General features: G+C 40.5%; 1 protein-coding gene across 1 annotated transcript in view; it reads left to right on the forward strand.

The window, feature by feature from the left end:
* Window positions 1-14,752, forward strand: part of abtb3a (ankyrin repeat and BTB domain containing 3a) — a 257,524-nt gene that overhangs the window by 166,678 nt on the left and 76,094 nt on the right. Inside the window, exon 2 of the mRNA XM_084710907.1 lies at window positions 12,851-13,000. Coding sequence (XP_084567033.1) covers window positions 12,851-13,000 — 150 coding nt within the window. The remainder of the gene's footprint in view (window positions 1-12,850; window positions 13,001-14,752) is intronic.

The raw sequence follows: 14,752 nt of genomic DNA on the forward strand, positions 1-14,752 counted from the left end.
TCTCTGCTTTTTATTTTTATTTTATTTTAACCAACTAATTAAATTATTTCTGGCTCCAGTTTGGTTTTTTTTATCTTGTAGAAATAAAATGTTATCTTGCAGGATAGAGATTAGTTATGTATATAATTGGGGTTATTTACAAGTGTGCGATGTCTGACACAGCTACCGAGCACATCTAATGCTTCTATAAAACTACATCAAGTAATTTTCCATGGTGTTTTAAAAGGGAGACTAGGTAACCTTTGTACAGCCGCAGCCTCCAGGGGCCACCAGTGACATTTACAGGATTATGACACATTGAATTTGTCTTAATTTCCCAAGATTCTCATTAGTTGGCTGCTTTGAAAACATAATTATTATTGCCGTCTGGAGTGCAAGGACTGCAGCGTCATTAAGTCAGCAGATTTACACATCGACTTACACAGCATCTATCTAAAGTTTGCTAACATTAGCCGCTATATGGTACAGGTCAACAATGCATGAGGACAACCTCAACAAAAACAATAAATAAATCACATAACTAGTGCAAGGAAATGGGAATTCATACTAAGGACAAATATGCAAGAATGCAGAGGTGCAAGTGTGCAAATGAGCCAGAGTACAAGTGCTAATTACTAATACTCTAAGCACATCGACAGCTTATGAGTCTTTTATTCCCCTGTCTGACTCCTCCCTGAGATCTCTGACAGTTTTAGACTGTTCTTATTGGACAGTTAAGGTTTCCAAACCAAGCAATAATACAGAAGTTTTAAAAAATTAATGAAACTTCTGTGAAAGAGAGTCGTAATCACAGTACAAGCATTAAAAGAGTTCATTTTTCTCAGGGAAAAACTCTTTGCTGGACCTTTTTCCGAGGTAGCAAAAGTTACAGTCTTAATATAGGCATGCATGTGTTATGTACAATTTGGTGCTTAATTTGGTACTTAAATCCTGTCTTCTGTCGAGCCATCTGTGTCCTGATTCAGCTCTGCTAATTAGACTCTTGCTTCTTTCCCTCCACTTTTATGGTAGTGTCTGTGGATTGTATGAACATTCATCTAAACCTGTGCATCTTCCAGAACGATATAGTTTGAACCGGCTGAGTGTTTAAATGCAAAGCAGATGACATGAGTTGTCCTTGTTTGTCGTGACAGTCAGCCCAGCTTTCGTCGACGTCCATGTAAGTGGAGGCGGAGGTCAGAGTGGATCGGACATTCACACAGGAAACCACAGTTTAGGGATTCAAACCACAGATATTGAAACATAGATGCCATGATTGTAAATCAATGTGCGATTGCTCATCCGCCATATTGGAGAGGTCAAGCTCCACCACATTTCACTTAATTCTGATCTGATTTTCATGAAACTTGGTTTGCTATAAACGTAAGAAATCGAATTCGATGAAGAGTGAGTTATAGTCGATTCTGCTGTAAAATCTGATTCTGTCAAGACGCTTTCTGTTGTTTACATGTTGATCTTGACCTCTTCAATATGGCGACCATGCAGCTGCATTCAGCAGCCAATGAGGTATCTACATTTCTATATCTATGGTTTAAACTGCTTTAATTTGAAAGAGTAACTGGACATTGCGTATTTAATATCGCTAAGCTGAAAGTGAATATATAAACAACAGTGGATAAGACATTGATTTGACTTATTACACAAATAAATTGATACAATTTCATTAACTACTGTGAGACTATGCTGTTCTATGACCATGAAAATAAAAGTCTTAGTTATCTCCAAATAAACATCATCATTTTGGTTGGATTATCCTCTGAATATAAAATACTCAAAGCCTGTTGGTCGTCGAGACTCTGACCTTGTCTGTCCTCACAAAGAAAACACAAAGTTCAACACAGCAGGAAGCGATGATAATAACTTCCCCCCCAAAAGAGTCAGCAGTCTGTCACAGGTGAAAAACATTTCATTACTCTTCACCTGCATGTTTTTAAAGTTCACTAATGTGTGCTGCACTCGGTTTGTTTTTCTCTCTTCAGGCCTGGAGTTAATTTTTTCATTTTTAGGGTCACTTTTGCCTTTGATAAATACTTCTTATTATTATTCCAGCGAACACAACCAGGATGAAAACAGTCTTTGAGGACAGAGAAAAGGCAACAGTACTGAGGTGGTTTTCTTGCTCAGTTTGGCTCCCAGCAACCGAAGCTAACCAAGCTAACAGTGGTTAGTGGTTAGCTACTTTAGCAACAATTAAACCTACCTTTACATAAGAAAACAACCTTGGTAGTGTATTCCATATCTGTCCTGGAGGCTGTGTTAGTCCCAGTGACTGGTTATGTTTACTGGGAGGCTGCTGATCCCAGTTCTGTTTCTCACTACTGGCAGCTTAGCTACTTTTGCAACATGTAAGCTAAAGCTAGTTTTTTTTCCCCCCAGCAGGAAACTCTGTAATTAAATCACTGAGAGTTGAGACTGAGCAGCCAGAGGCCATCAGAGTGGTAAACAGAAAATATTTTCTCAGTAAAAAATGATCAATTTTCACCCAAATCAGTGAATTAAGTTTCCCCTGAGTGCAGCATGAGTCATCAACAATTTTTAATCATTTTGCAGGAAAAGAAAAACTCAAATACCATTAAAAAATACCCAACTTTTTTGTCATTGTGGGATAAATCCTGCTGGGAGAAATGTTGCGTCGCCTGTAGTTTTAAATGAGGAAATCCACGACTTTCCTTTAAGGACACAACGACCAGTTCAAAACAGGAAATGCGGTGTGGGTATTTAATTTTAGACGGGGCATTTTAGCCACACGCCGGGGCATCCATGGCACTGGCCGTTTGGCTGTGTGGTAGAATTCCTGCTGTTTCTCTGAACATTTTATGAACAAAAAAATTGAAAAAGAACATTATTCTGAACTATTTTAAGCCTCCTTTAACATATGTTTTCCCACAATGCATTAGTGCTCCCATATGGTGAGGCTGCATATAATCTATATATGATTGTGAGATTGGTATAATTGGTTTGCTTGCTGACGTCAACAAGCCACATGGTCCATTATTCTTTACAGATGAGATGAAAGCTTCTGCTCAACACGGGAGCCTTAAAGCTGAGACCACATTTAAAACATTTATAACTAATTAGACCCTCACACCACTGCCATGAATGCACAATGGGATCGTACCGGGTGCAGTTGTGCTCGCTCGGAGCGCTCTCTTCCACTGCTGTGGGCCTCCACCAACAGCTGGGGTCATGGATCTACGGCTTGACATTTGCAGTTAGCCAGTTGGGTCGGCCGTTTAATCATTTTGGCCATTTCACTGCTAATGTGGTCTGAGTCCCAAGTACATTCATTCATTATTGATGAGAGAATAAATGTCTCACTGGTATACTGGATGCAGCAATTACCCGACTGAATCATCCCCCCATGATGAGATGCTTTTTGCTACATGGCCGGTCATCCATGTGGATGTGGCTCTGGGGCTCAAGAGTTTTCTCGTCTATGTGCTTTTCACTTACAGTAAAAAAAAAGAAAAAAAAAAAAGAAATGCTGCTTTTCCAGCTCAGGCAATCACTACGCTGTTAGGCAGCACTCGCCTGTTGCTATGGCAACTACCTGTTAATATTCCGGCAGAGTTTTCTCACTGACAAGGGGAGAGCGCCACTTTCTCGCTACAGAAAAATCGATTGGACATTCCTGCAGAAAATAAGGGAGCTGAGCCGTGTGGACGGTGCCGCAGCACCTGCACATGTTGGAGCTGATGGTCCGTCGCCTCACGGTGACCTAATTGACCTTGGCTTGTCATGCAGAGGAGCGGCGGCTCGGCTCGGCGCCCGCGCGAGGCTCATTGCGGATCAAAATGTCATCATCGAGGAGCTTTACTGTTCATTTTCTTAAAAGTTTTCCTCGTTTAGCAGAGATTTCTCTTGAGGAGGCTGTTCAGAGGTTAAGGAGTGGAGCTTTCTCTGCTCTTGAGTGGTCGAGACAGTCAGAAGGGATTGACTGTCCATCATGTAAAGAGACGGCATTGATCACGAAATCCCATTACGCCCTGGGCTTGATCTCAAACATTCCAGACAGTCCCGTCTCTCATTTCTTTTCTTAAAGGACCTTTTTTTTTTAAATGGTGCTTTTCTCATGCAAGAGACAGAAAGAGCTGTATAATGAGCTTTTAATTACACACACACACATGCACACACTTGGTTGTGTCACATTTGTTAATGCATGAAAAACCACATAGTTAAAAGCTGGGAGCCGTATTTTTCAATCAGTCAATTGACAGAAAACTAATCAGAAACCATTTTTCTAGCAAAAAATAAAAAAATTCAGTGGTGGCACTTTGAGAGACTGTATATCATGATTCCTTTTTTCAAAAAAAACACACTGCACATCACATCAGTCAGTCTCTCTGAATTTTATTTCAGCAGCATCATTGCTGTTCAGCGTGTAAAAGTGGTCAGTAAAATACTTTTTGAAGTAAACTTTAGCTGCTCCTGCTCATCAAGCTGGCGCCATAAGAATAAACAAAATGTGATGTTAGACCAAAATTAATAGAGACCCTTAAAACTGCACACATCACAATTTCAGCATTTCGATTAACATTCTTCACATAGAAATTTTAACCTGAAAACTTTCCTCACAAAACCCTGAACATGACTGCATATAAAAGTGGCAAATAAAATGTATAATAGAGTTAGTAAAAGCGTTAGCGTCAAGCTAGCAGACCAAGCGCTAGTTATTTATATATATATATATAAACAAATCAATTCAGGAATCATAACAAAAAAGGATCATTATTACTTATTAATACCAATTTATTCTTTTCTTCCTCTCCTAGCATTTACAGCTAAGACCAACCGCTAACGTGAGCTGCACAAGACTGTTTTGGACTGTTTGTCGGACAAATTAGCAATGCTGAAGACATCACCTTAGCTTTTAAGTAATTTATGATTGCAGTTTTTCACTATTTTTTCAGTTTGAAATGATTAATGGAGAAAATAATCAGCAGATAAATCAATTATAAAGGTTAGCGCTATTTGCAACCCTACCTATATTCAGTAATATCATGAATGTACTTACTTTAACAATAAAAAGTGTGAGAGTTCTGGACTCAAACTTTGGTAAATTTGGCAGCAGAGGTTCAGGCAGGAATGATGCATTACCTCTGGCACAGTGAGAAAACCTAACAAGGATATTTTTTTTTGAGTAATTCACAAATATAGAAATGTTTTTCACCATGTGTCTAGCAACAAGTGCGGTGCAGAAAAAACATACTTGAAAATGTCAAGGTGTGCCATTAAACCAGGGCTGTTTTCCTCGAAAACACATTGTACCTGTGAAACTGGTGCGCGCTGCCTCTGAAGCCGGAATAACAGTCTCTTTGGTGGCTCTTGGACTTCAGATCCTTCTTCCTCTGTGGTGGTGGTGGATGTGGCGGATCTGGGAAAACACTTGAGATATTTTAAGTGTTGTCAGGCGATTTGGGCCTGTGAAGCTGATTGTTGTGTTTTCATTTTTAGCTGCAGGATCACGCCTCTCTGTCGCTTGAAATCTTTTCAAAACCCTTTCAGAACTTTTCCATCATGAGGCTGAAATCGTGGCTTTTTTTTCTCCTTGAGTTTCTGGAAAGTTTGATACTCTGAAGATACAAGGTCGTCAGCTCATGTATTGATAGAAAGGACAAATCTGGCAGGTCATGCTTGCATTCACCTCCATCAAGGTTCAGTAAACACTGAGTAATGATTTGTTAGGAGGTTTGCAGCCTTCGCTCCACTGAACTCATCTCACAGTTGGATGTTTGAGTGAGCGACCAAATCATACCAGGCAGCGCTTTTCAGTATTTTCTATTTTTATCTATAAATGTATTTTAGCTAAATGCTATTTCCAAATAGTTTCAATGGTTCAGCATTTTGGAAAGCAACTCTTTTTACATGATTAACATCATTAATTTAGTAAAAAAGTAGGCTAAATAAACCTGTCAGTTTGCAACTGTTTGGTTAGCAGCTTCATTAGCATAGCTCTGTTGCTAACAGGACAGTCATTTCATACAGTTTATTCAAAAGACGTGTGTGCTGTTGACTTCAGCACAATCAAGATGGCTTTACTTGTCAAACAACCAACTTTGCATCACCAGAGACTCCAGTTTTGTCTGAGTTGAGTGAACTGAGTTGAACCTTTAGCATCTCCAAAACTGAACAGAAGCCATACTTGTGTTGTTTCTTCTCTTGAACCATTTTCGACTCATCAGGCCATGTAAACATCAAAAACCTGGTCGAGAAGTTGCTTCATTAACACGGCGGCGTCTGCAGACTTAAAGGCTGGATAATATCAAAGAGTAGTATCTTTGTTCCTCAGTTTCAAGCTGTGAGTTTTATATTAATTGCTTTATTCTAGGCCATGTGATTTTTTTTTTGGTGTTGTTGTTTTTGCTGTATGTTTGTTCCTCTGCTTCTCTGCAAAATTGAACCTTTTTCTCAAATGATCTATCCCCATACAGACAGCTGTTGTGTGCAAATGCCCGTACGGCTCGATATACTGTACATTATTTATGATGCTTTGCACGAGCGGCAGTATTTCTGCAGATATGACCTGGGGGAGTTCGGTACGCCGCTCGGAGCTTTAAAGCAGTCTTGTCCCCGTGACCCAGTCTCCGTCTTCATCTGCCCGACGGCGATAGATATGAGGAGGAAATAGAAAATGCAGGTCATATCTGTTTATCTGGGATTAGACTGTTTCTCGAGTATACGTACACCACTGAGCTCCTCCAATTGCCTCGGGGGTCACGGAAAGATGCGGTTGAAATATGAGGTTATAAAACACGCCTGTCTCATGTTGCTTGTTGTCATTTTTTAATCAGACGTTTGTGTCAGCACCCCCCCCCCCCCCCACCAATCTCTTCCCTCCGTCGCCGCCGCCTCCTTCTTTCCTCGTCTCCACGGGGCGAGACTGACTTCTTCCTCACCTCTGATGTTTATTACACAAACAGCACCTAGGATCAAATATTTTTTTTCTATGTGGAGAAGCCAAGTGTTGGTGAGAGATAACATGTAGAGGAAGTGGGAGGGAGAGTGAGAGCTGCAGACTTGTTTATACGTCTTGATCTGACGGGATGAATAATGCAGCAAAGGCCTCCCTGCACCCTTAGACATAAAGGTACTAAAAAGGTTCTTCCTAAAGGGCTGAGGTTCTACCCAGAACCATTTGCTTCTCAAGGCAGGGTTTCTCAAGTGGTCTAAGCGTTCCATTAAGAACCATTTTCATGGTTGAGATCCTTGAAGAACTCTTTCGGGAAGGGTGCTTTGTACCATAACATGAAAAGTTTCTCAGTAGGGGTTCTATGTACTTAAAAAAAAGGGTTCTTTGTAAGACTTAAGAACCCTTTTCACCCACTGAACCCAAGAAAGAGTTCTTCAAGGATTATGGAAACCCCTAAAGTAACTCTTAAACCCTTTGGTTTTTGTATCATAATGTAATAGGTGTCTTGATAGAACCCCATGGGTGGGTTCTAGGTAAAACCCTTAAAATATAAAAAGGTTCTCAGCAGACCCCCCTTTCGTGTGTTCTAGATAAACCCTTAGAATGTAAAAAGGTTCTTGATAGAACCCCTGTCTGAGTTCTAGATAAAACCCTTTAAACATCAAAAGGTCTAGATGAAACCCGTGGGATATATAAAGGTTCTCCCTGTTGGGCTCTTGTTAGCACCCAGAAGGTGGAACAGCTCTGAATAGAATCCTCAGAGAGTGTTCTGAGTGGAACCATTAAACCATAGAGGGGTTCTCTGTAGAACCTCTCATCGATGGTTCTGGGTGAAACCTTTCACAGATGGTTCTAGGTGTGACCCTTTATGTTGGGTTCTACATTGAAGCCTCTGAAAAGGTTCCAGCTGCAACAAGGACCAAAAAAAGGTTCACATGTGGGCTGAAGAACCTTTATGGTTCTAGTTAGCACCTTTATTTCTAAGAGAGGATTATATTAAAAGAATAGTAGGGAAGAAAAATGGAAAAGAAGTTGTTGTGGCGACGGTGAAGATGGAGGCTTGATTACGGAGAGAACTGTGAATTATTCAAACCTTTTTCCCTCCAAAAAGCCACAGAATCTCCAGCGGAGGAAGCTGCGAGTGGAAATCTGGTTTTGGTGATTAGAGGACGTTAAAGAGATTTCTGGGCTCCACTCTGGGACGGGAGATGGAGAGGAACTGACAGCTTCCTTTTTACCCGAGATTTGAGGAATTCCTGCTTTTCTATTTGCCATGAGGCGTCTGCTTTCAGAATTTTTTACTTTAACTTTTTTTTTTTTTCTTTTTTGAGGGGGGAGCTTTGCTTTCCCTTGACATTTGCAGAGCTGAGCATATTGCAGCACTGATGTTGTTTACTTTGCAGTTTCAGACTTTTTTTTATTGAAAATAACTACCAGAGTCCCTCTTGATCCTCGACCTTTTGTTTGAAAAAACATGCATTAGTCCTAATTCAGCTCCATAAAACTCATTGAGTCATGTCTTTATTCATATTCATTGAAATGGATTTAGCCGGCCTCATTGCTGTTAGAGGTTTAATTACAAACTTAAAACTGCTATAATTGATTTTTTTTTTTTTTTTTTTAATTTACATTAACAATGACTTGAATGGCTACATGGATCTGAGGGGCGTTGTTCAGAGAATATTCGCTCGTCTCTGTGGTTCCCTTCAGTATTTTCAGCATCTTTGAAGTCATTGCTTTGGTTTTACAGCCTACTTTAGTGCCATTTCCAGACGCAGCTGTTTTCAGTAAGAAAAAAGGCTCGAGTACCATGACTTTGACTTTGACTTGCAATTGAACTTGTGTTTTAACAATAATGACTCGGGAGGAGGAGGGAAAAACAAATCACTTCCACCATAGAGCATATAGTAAATACCTTAGAATGAGACATTTATATCTACTGAGAGCCCAGGTCCTCCTTAATGGTGGCTGCCAAGTTGCACCGTCATGTTCCTACAGTAGCTCAGAACAGACAAACCAAACACTGGTTCTAGATAGGGCCTTCTGCGTTCTACACTAGTTTTGCTGCCACTGTAGGTTCTCCTGCATGCTTGGAAGGGGAGAGTGAGACGAGCATTATTCAGCTGCACCACCAGACGCCACTAAAGCCAACAAACTGGTTCTATAATTCACCGTATCCACTTTGTTCCGCCAGGATCCAATCAAGTTGCAGGGTAGCTAACTGTGTTACTGAACTCCTGTTCTTCTTATTCAAAACTCACCAAAAAACAAACTGAATGCAAAATCTGAGTTGAAAATTATAGATGAAGATGCAACAGCTTGGACTCAAACTAGAACTCAAAACTCAAAGTCTTGACTTGTGACTTGACCGCAAAGACTTGAGAAAATTACTTGATCTTACCTCTGCTAAAAAGAAAACCTGCACGGCACCACAGAGCAGAGAGACGCATTAGAAACTAGCTGGTGCTGGAGGAGCATTTATCAGGGAGATATTTCCCTCAGGAGTCGGAGGAGGGCAGCTCACATTCATCAGGTGTCCAGAAACACAACTTCAAAAGAATACAAATGCTTCTCTCTGTGTTCTCTGTGTTTAATCAGCAGATAATTGCTAACAAGTTCGCTACAACAACTTAAAAGGTGCAAAAATGTCAGAGGTGTGTTTACAGCTTGTCCATTAATGCAGGTTTAAGGGGGGTCATTTCACACTTCACACATACTTAATGCCCGTGCTCGAGGGGAACGGTGCGTAAGACGTGTTTAAAAGGTAAAAGTGAGGCCGTCACAGCTTCCCCCGCCGCCTCCCTGATCTCTGGGATGAAAAAAGGGTGAAAACATTGAGAGCTGTTCTCACCTCAGTTCACCTGGACAGTCGCTGCACGAAGTGGCCGCGATTGTCAGATTGTCTGTTTCAGAGAGGTACAAAAATTTTTTTTGATGCGGCCTCCCCTCGATGTCGGGGTTTCTCTGGCGGAGGTGGCAAAAGGACGCACATCAAGTAATAGTACAGATGTTGGTTGAAGTTTAACTTTACTCAACCTGAAAACTCAGGAGTGCAGGCAGCGAGGATTATTTTGAAAGGTCTGCCTTTCTGAATTGATTTTCCCAAATTTCATGAATCTGAATCTGTGGTTCTGTATCTGAATCTCTCAATCTTTACACACCCACATTTTCCCCTGATGAATTACTGTGAAGTGAATGTGCAGTGCGATCAATCCAGTTTATTTTTCCTGTTTTGTTTTTCATTTAACCTTTTATTTAACCAGGAGTTTCACTGGTGTCATTGAGATTTTTTTTCTTTAAGACAGGCAGCGACACAATTACGCGCTCTCTGAAATCGAGCAGAAATATAACAATTTACAAGGAAAACAAAGTGAAATGTCAAAAAACATTCATCAGCATTCAAAACAGCAGCAGCAGCCAGGTGTAATTGCTTCAAAGCCATTTAGAATCACTCTGAATGTCTCCAGTGAAACCAGCTCCCAAAGATTCAGGTCATTTTGTTTCAAAGCAGTACTTTATTTGTACTTTATTTGCAGCAAAGTTCTGAGCCGTAACTCTAGTTAAGGTCCAAATAAACCAAATCCTAAGTTAAACCAATAAAAAAAATCCTTACAAAAACCACTAACCTAACTTCTTAAAGAGGTGATGTACTGGCAAAATATCTTTAATTCATAAACTTAGCGATGCTTTGGTGATTTGCATGTCAAAAGATGTGTCATACAAATGTCTTTTCATAACCCTCTCGAGAGTTTTAAATCACTGTATTTGTGTGATGTAGCTCCAGACTTCACCTTGAAATATAGTCATTTAAATTCTGTTCAAACAGCAGTTAGAAATCTTTGAAACGGTTGGTTTCCTCCTCCCTGCAGATCACCAAATCATTGTTTGCAGGATACAGAAGCGCTACAATACCGCAGGACAAAAACATCACTTTTTGTTTCAGTTTCACGCGAGGAATCCCATTTGAGACACGCCCTAATACCAGCTGTTCCATCAATACTGGTCAGTAGAAATAAAGCTGTTATAAACATTATTTGGAGATTCCAAAAAAAGCCGACCTCCCCGGAAAAGGCTGTGGGAAGATGAGGGACTGGGGAATACTGGAATTCTTGGGCTGGACACTGTGGGAAGGAGAGGACGTACTATAGTGGGAGGAATCCGGAGTCTTGCTTTCCATGGAGGGAAAACTCCTCCAGAAAGAGACTCCTGAGCCCGCTGCACTGTCTCTCTTCTGCGAGGATCTTTTGTCTTACATGCTGGCATCACACCGCACAGACAAATTGACTAAGTTCCTCCATGTTTGTAATTACAGTTTGTTGAGAAACGGCGTATTCCCCTGCGCCATGTCATTAGGATTAGCACTCGGCAGGGTGTTGCTTTCCATTCTCCTGTAGCGAAAAACTCAATATCCCATCTGTCACAAGCCATTCTCCGCGGCTAAACAAAGCCTGGCTGCAGTAACAGCACCTAAATGGATTAATACTCTCGAGCCAACATCATCTGCTGCACCTTGTGTGTTTAAAAAAAAAAAAAAAACACAGAGCACACCTGTGATCACAAGAAGCAAAAGGAAAATACACATCCTGCTGTTTATGTTCACTGTAAGAAAAAAAAAACTTGTTTTAACCTTTAAAAAAGTTAGTGTCTGGGCTGCGTTAAAACTTTAACTTTGAAAAGACAAAATGATGTGATGGTTCAAAACAAATAATTCTATATAACCTTGATATTTAGTCAGTTGTACTTGAGAAAACATATTTAATAAGCTTAAGATATTAAGTTAAGCAAACAACTTCAGTCAGAATTTTTAAGTTGACTGAATTTGAAAAGACAAATTGAGGTCATTTTGTAACGATTTAAAGCAAATAAACTTTCTAGTCAAATAAACTTGATATTAACTCAGCTGTACTTGAGAAAACGACCCAACAAATTTTTTGGTCACAAATTTCAAGTTGACTGAATTTGAAAAGACAAGTTGAGTTAATTTTGTAATAATTCAAAATATATCAGCTTTTCTAGTCAAACAAACTTGATATTAATTAATTTGTAGTTGAGAAACATCATCAGTAAGCTTAAAATATTAAGTAGAACCAACTGGTCAACATTTATAACATTTATTATAATTTATTAAATTTTAATTAACTAAGTCAAAAGGCTTAAATTTCTGAAATGTTCTGAAAAGAAATAATAGAAATTTTAAGTTTAATTCACTTCAATAAATAAAACATATTTACATTAATCTACATGAGAAAACACCGGTTGATCCCTGTGTGATTTTTTTTTTTTACAGTGTTAAGGTTGTGTTTTCATTTTGCAGCTTTGAAGTAACAAACGTGGCTCGCTGCCTAATTGTTGAAATTAGAGCTGTGAACTAAAAGTCGGGCGTAAAGCCAAACAGAGAGTAATATCACCTACAGGAGGGCTCAAAATTCACCGCAGATGATTTATGGCAAAGATAAGTATTTGATGTCGTTTAATTTTATTTTTAAAATGAAACCTTTGTGTAAAAGAGCTGCCACACATCACCGGGGACTAAATAAATCAACATCTCATTCACTCAAACACTCACTCTGAGTTTGTGCTCATGATGGCAGCTGTGATGTATTCGCCAAAGAATTAAGATGTACAGGGCAGTCCGCTATTAACCTGCGACTTTGTCTCCATGTTTAATCATTTTAACAAATGTTTGCTCTCTGGCTGCTGCGTGTGAAGTGAGTGTTAGGGTTTTGCATCGAGCTCGCCAACTGAATATTTTAACTGGAAGTGCTGATTTGTGTTCTGCTTTACAGTTTGCATTCCCCTGTTATGTCACAGATTAATGTGATCAGCAGAAAGTGAGAAGCTGAAATGTGCTGCAGATGAAAACTTCTCTTTCCACCCCCCCTCCTGAAAGTTGAATCCGTTGCTGACCTTTCGCCTCCGCTCTCTCTGTGCCGTCTGCAGGTGTCCTGAGCCTGCCGGAGAGTCTGAACCTTCACCGGGACCAGCAGCGCTCGGGCCGGGCCGGGGAGTGTCAGGGATACACCCAGGCCGAGCTCCGCACGCTGGAACAGTCGCTGCTCGCCACCCGGGTGGGCAGCATCGCAGAGCTGAGTGAGTACACACAAGACACAGTGTGGGGATTTTACCAACAAAACTAACACAAAGTTTTAATTTATTACTCCTGAGGCAAATAATGAGCAAAAAGGATGTTGTAACATTTCTTACATTTAATAAAACTTGCTAAACTGAAGGTTAATTTAGGTTGTAGGTGGTCGTATATTGTTCGTTTTTACGACGGACCCTGACTGTGCAGTTTTTGTTTTGTTTCGCCTTTAAATGATCCCGAACTCTGGCCGCTTCCTGTTGCTTTCTCTGGCCTGGCTCCTCTCTTTCTCCCCTCGCTATTTTCTCTCTCTTCCTCAAACTTGAAATCTGTGCCATCAGATCCCGTCCTCTTCAGGTCACACGTCCACAGAGTAACTGCATCATGTTCTGTGCTTCTGTTCAAAGAATTTGCATCAACATATATTTTTTAGTTGTTATTTGATCATATGCTAACTTTGGAATAGGGAGTTTTCGGTAGCCCATGATGATCTGTTTAAATGCTGTTTTTTAACCTTTTCTACCCTGCTGAAGATTGAATTATATTAAACTTAAACTGGCATTAAATTTTCCCACAAATTTAATTTAAAGATATTAAATCTTGACCTTAAATATTAGCTACTTAAGACTACAGTTATTAGCTCTCAGACACTAATGTTTGATGAATTAAGCTGTATAAAGTTCACTGTATTTTATATTATAAATGCAGCAGTAATTGTTATGCTCCTTAAAACAGATCCACTCAAGGACTTATTTCCATAACTATCTGCCAAATAGCCCCATTAGTGTGAAGGAATGCACACTCCCCGTCCATGTGGGCCGTCATGGTGGTCTGAATCCAACGCACTGCTCCTCTACCGTCCGCTCATCCATCTCCCTCTCCTCCCCCTCACCCCGTGACACGCTGCAGCCAGGAACTGTTCTATTACAGCTGTTCTAACACCTGTTTATGAGTCCCGCCCAGGGACCTTTAAGTCCAAGGTCGCCGCCTCCGAGGCTTTTCACCTCGACTTGAAAGGAACGGCTCCACCTGTAACTCTGACACCCTGCTGCCTCCACCTCTGCCCTCATCCTTTCCGCGGTCACATATTACATCATCCTGTCCCCTCCAGATATCTGCACTATGTGTGGCTGTGTGTGTGTGTGTGTGTGTGTGTGTTTGCATCTGTGCACATTTGTCCTGGATGAATGTTTGTTTTGACCCCAGAGCACATTATACACCAGACATTCACTATGCATCATTGATTGTAGCCTTTTCTTGTAAATACCATCACCGAGTGCTGTGTCACGGTAATAATTCAGTCTGCAATCAGTTTGTGAAACATGCCGTCCTTAACGTCTCACAGTCTTACAGTTTATACTCAGGAAAACATCTGCGCAAGAGCTTTTAGATTTATGGTGTATATGAGGGAGGAATCTGTGTGCGCGTCTGTTTTCGTCGATTTTTTTGTGGGGGGATCATTCAAACGTAGCGAGTTTATTGCTGAGGGCCCACGGGAGTGAAGTGTCGAATTTAGGTATCGTTTGGTGCAACTTGGCCAGATGTTGGCGCCCGGACAGTGACTGTGTTTACATGCACGCAGGTTTCCTGGTTTTGATCATATTCAGGATATGACATTTACGTTGAAACTGAGAAACCTGATTGTTCATATTCCTGCATGCGTGATTCTTACAGTATCCAGGTCGCTTGGTCATCTGTATGTAACTGCATCTGAATCCATCACCATGGCAACCACTCAGTTCTGTACCAATAGAATGTTC

This window comes from Lutjanus erythropterus, chromosome 22 (genome assembly GCF_056507025.1).
Source record: "Lutjanus erythropterus isolate fLutEry1 chromosome 22, fLutEry1.hap2, whole genome shotgun sequence".
NCBI lineage: Eukaryota > Metazoa > Chordata > Actinopteri > Lutjaniformes > Lutjanidae > Lutjanus > Lutjanus erythropterus.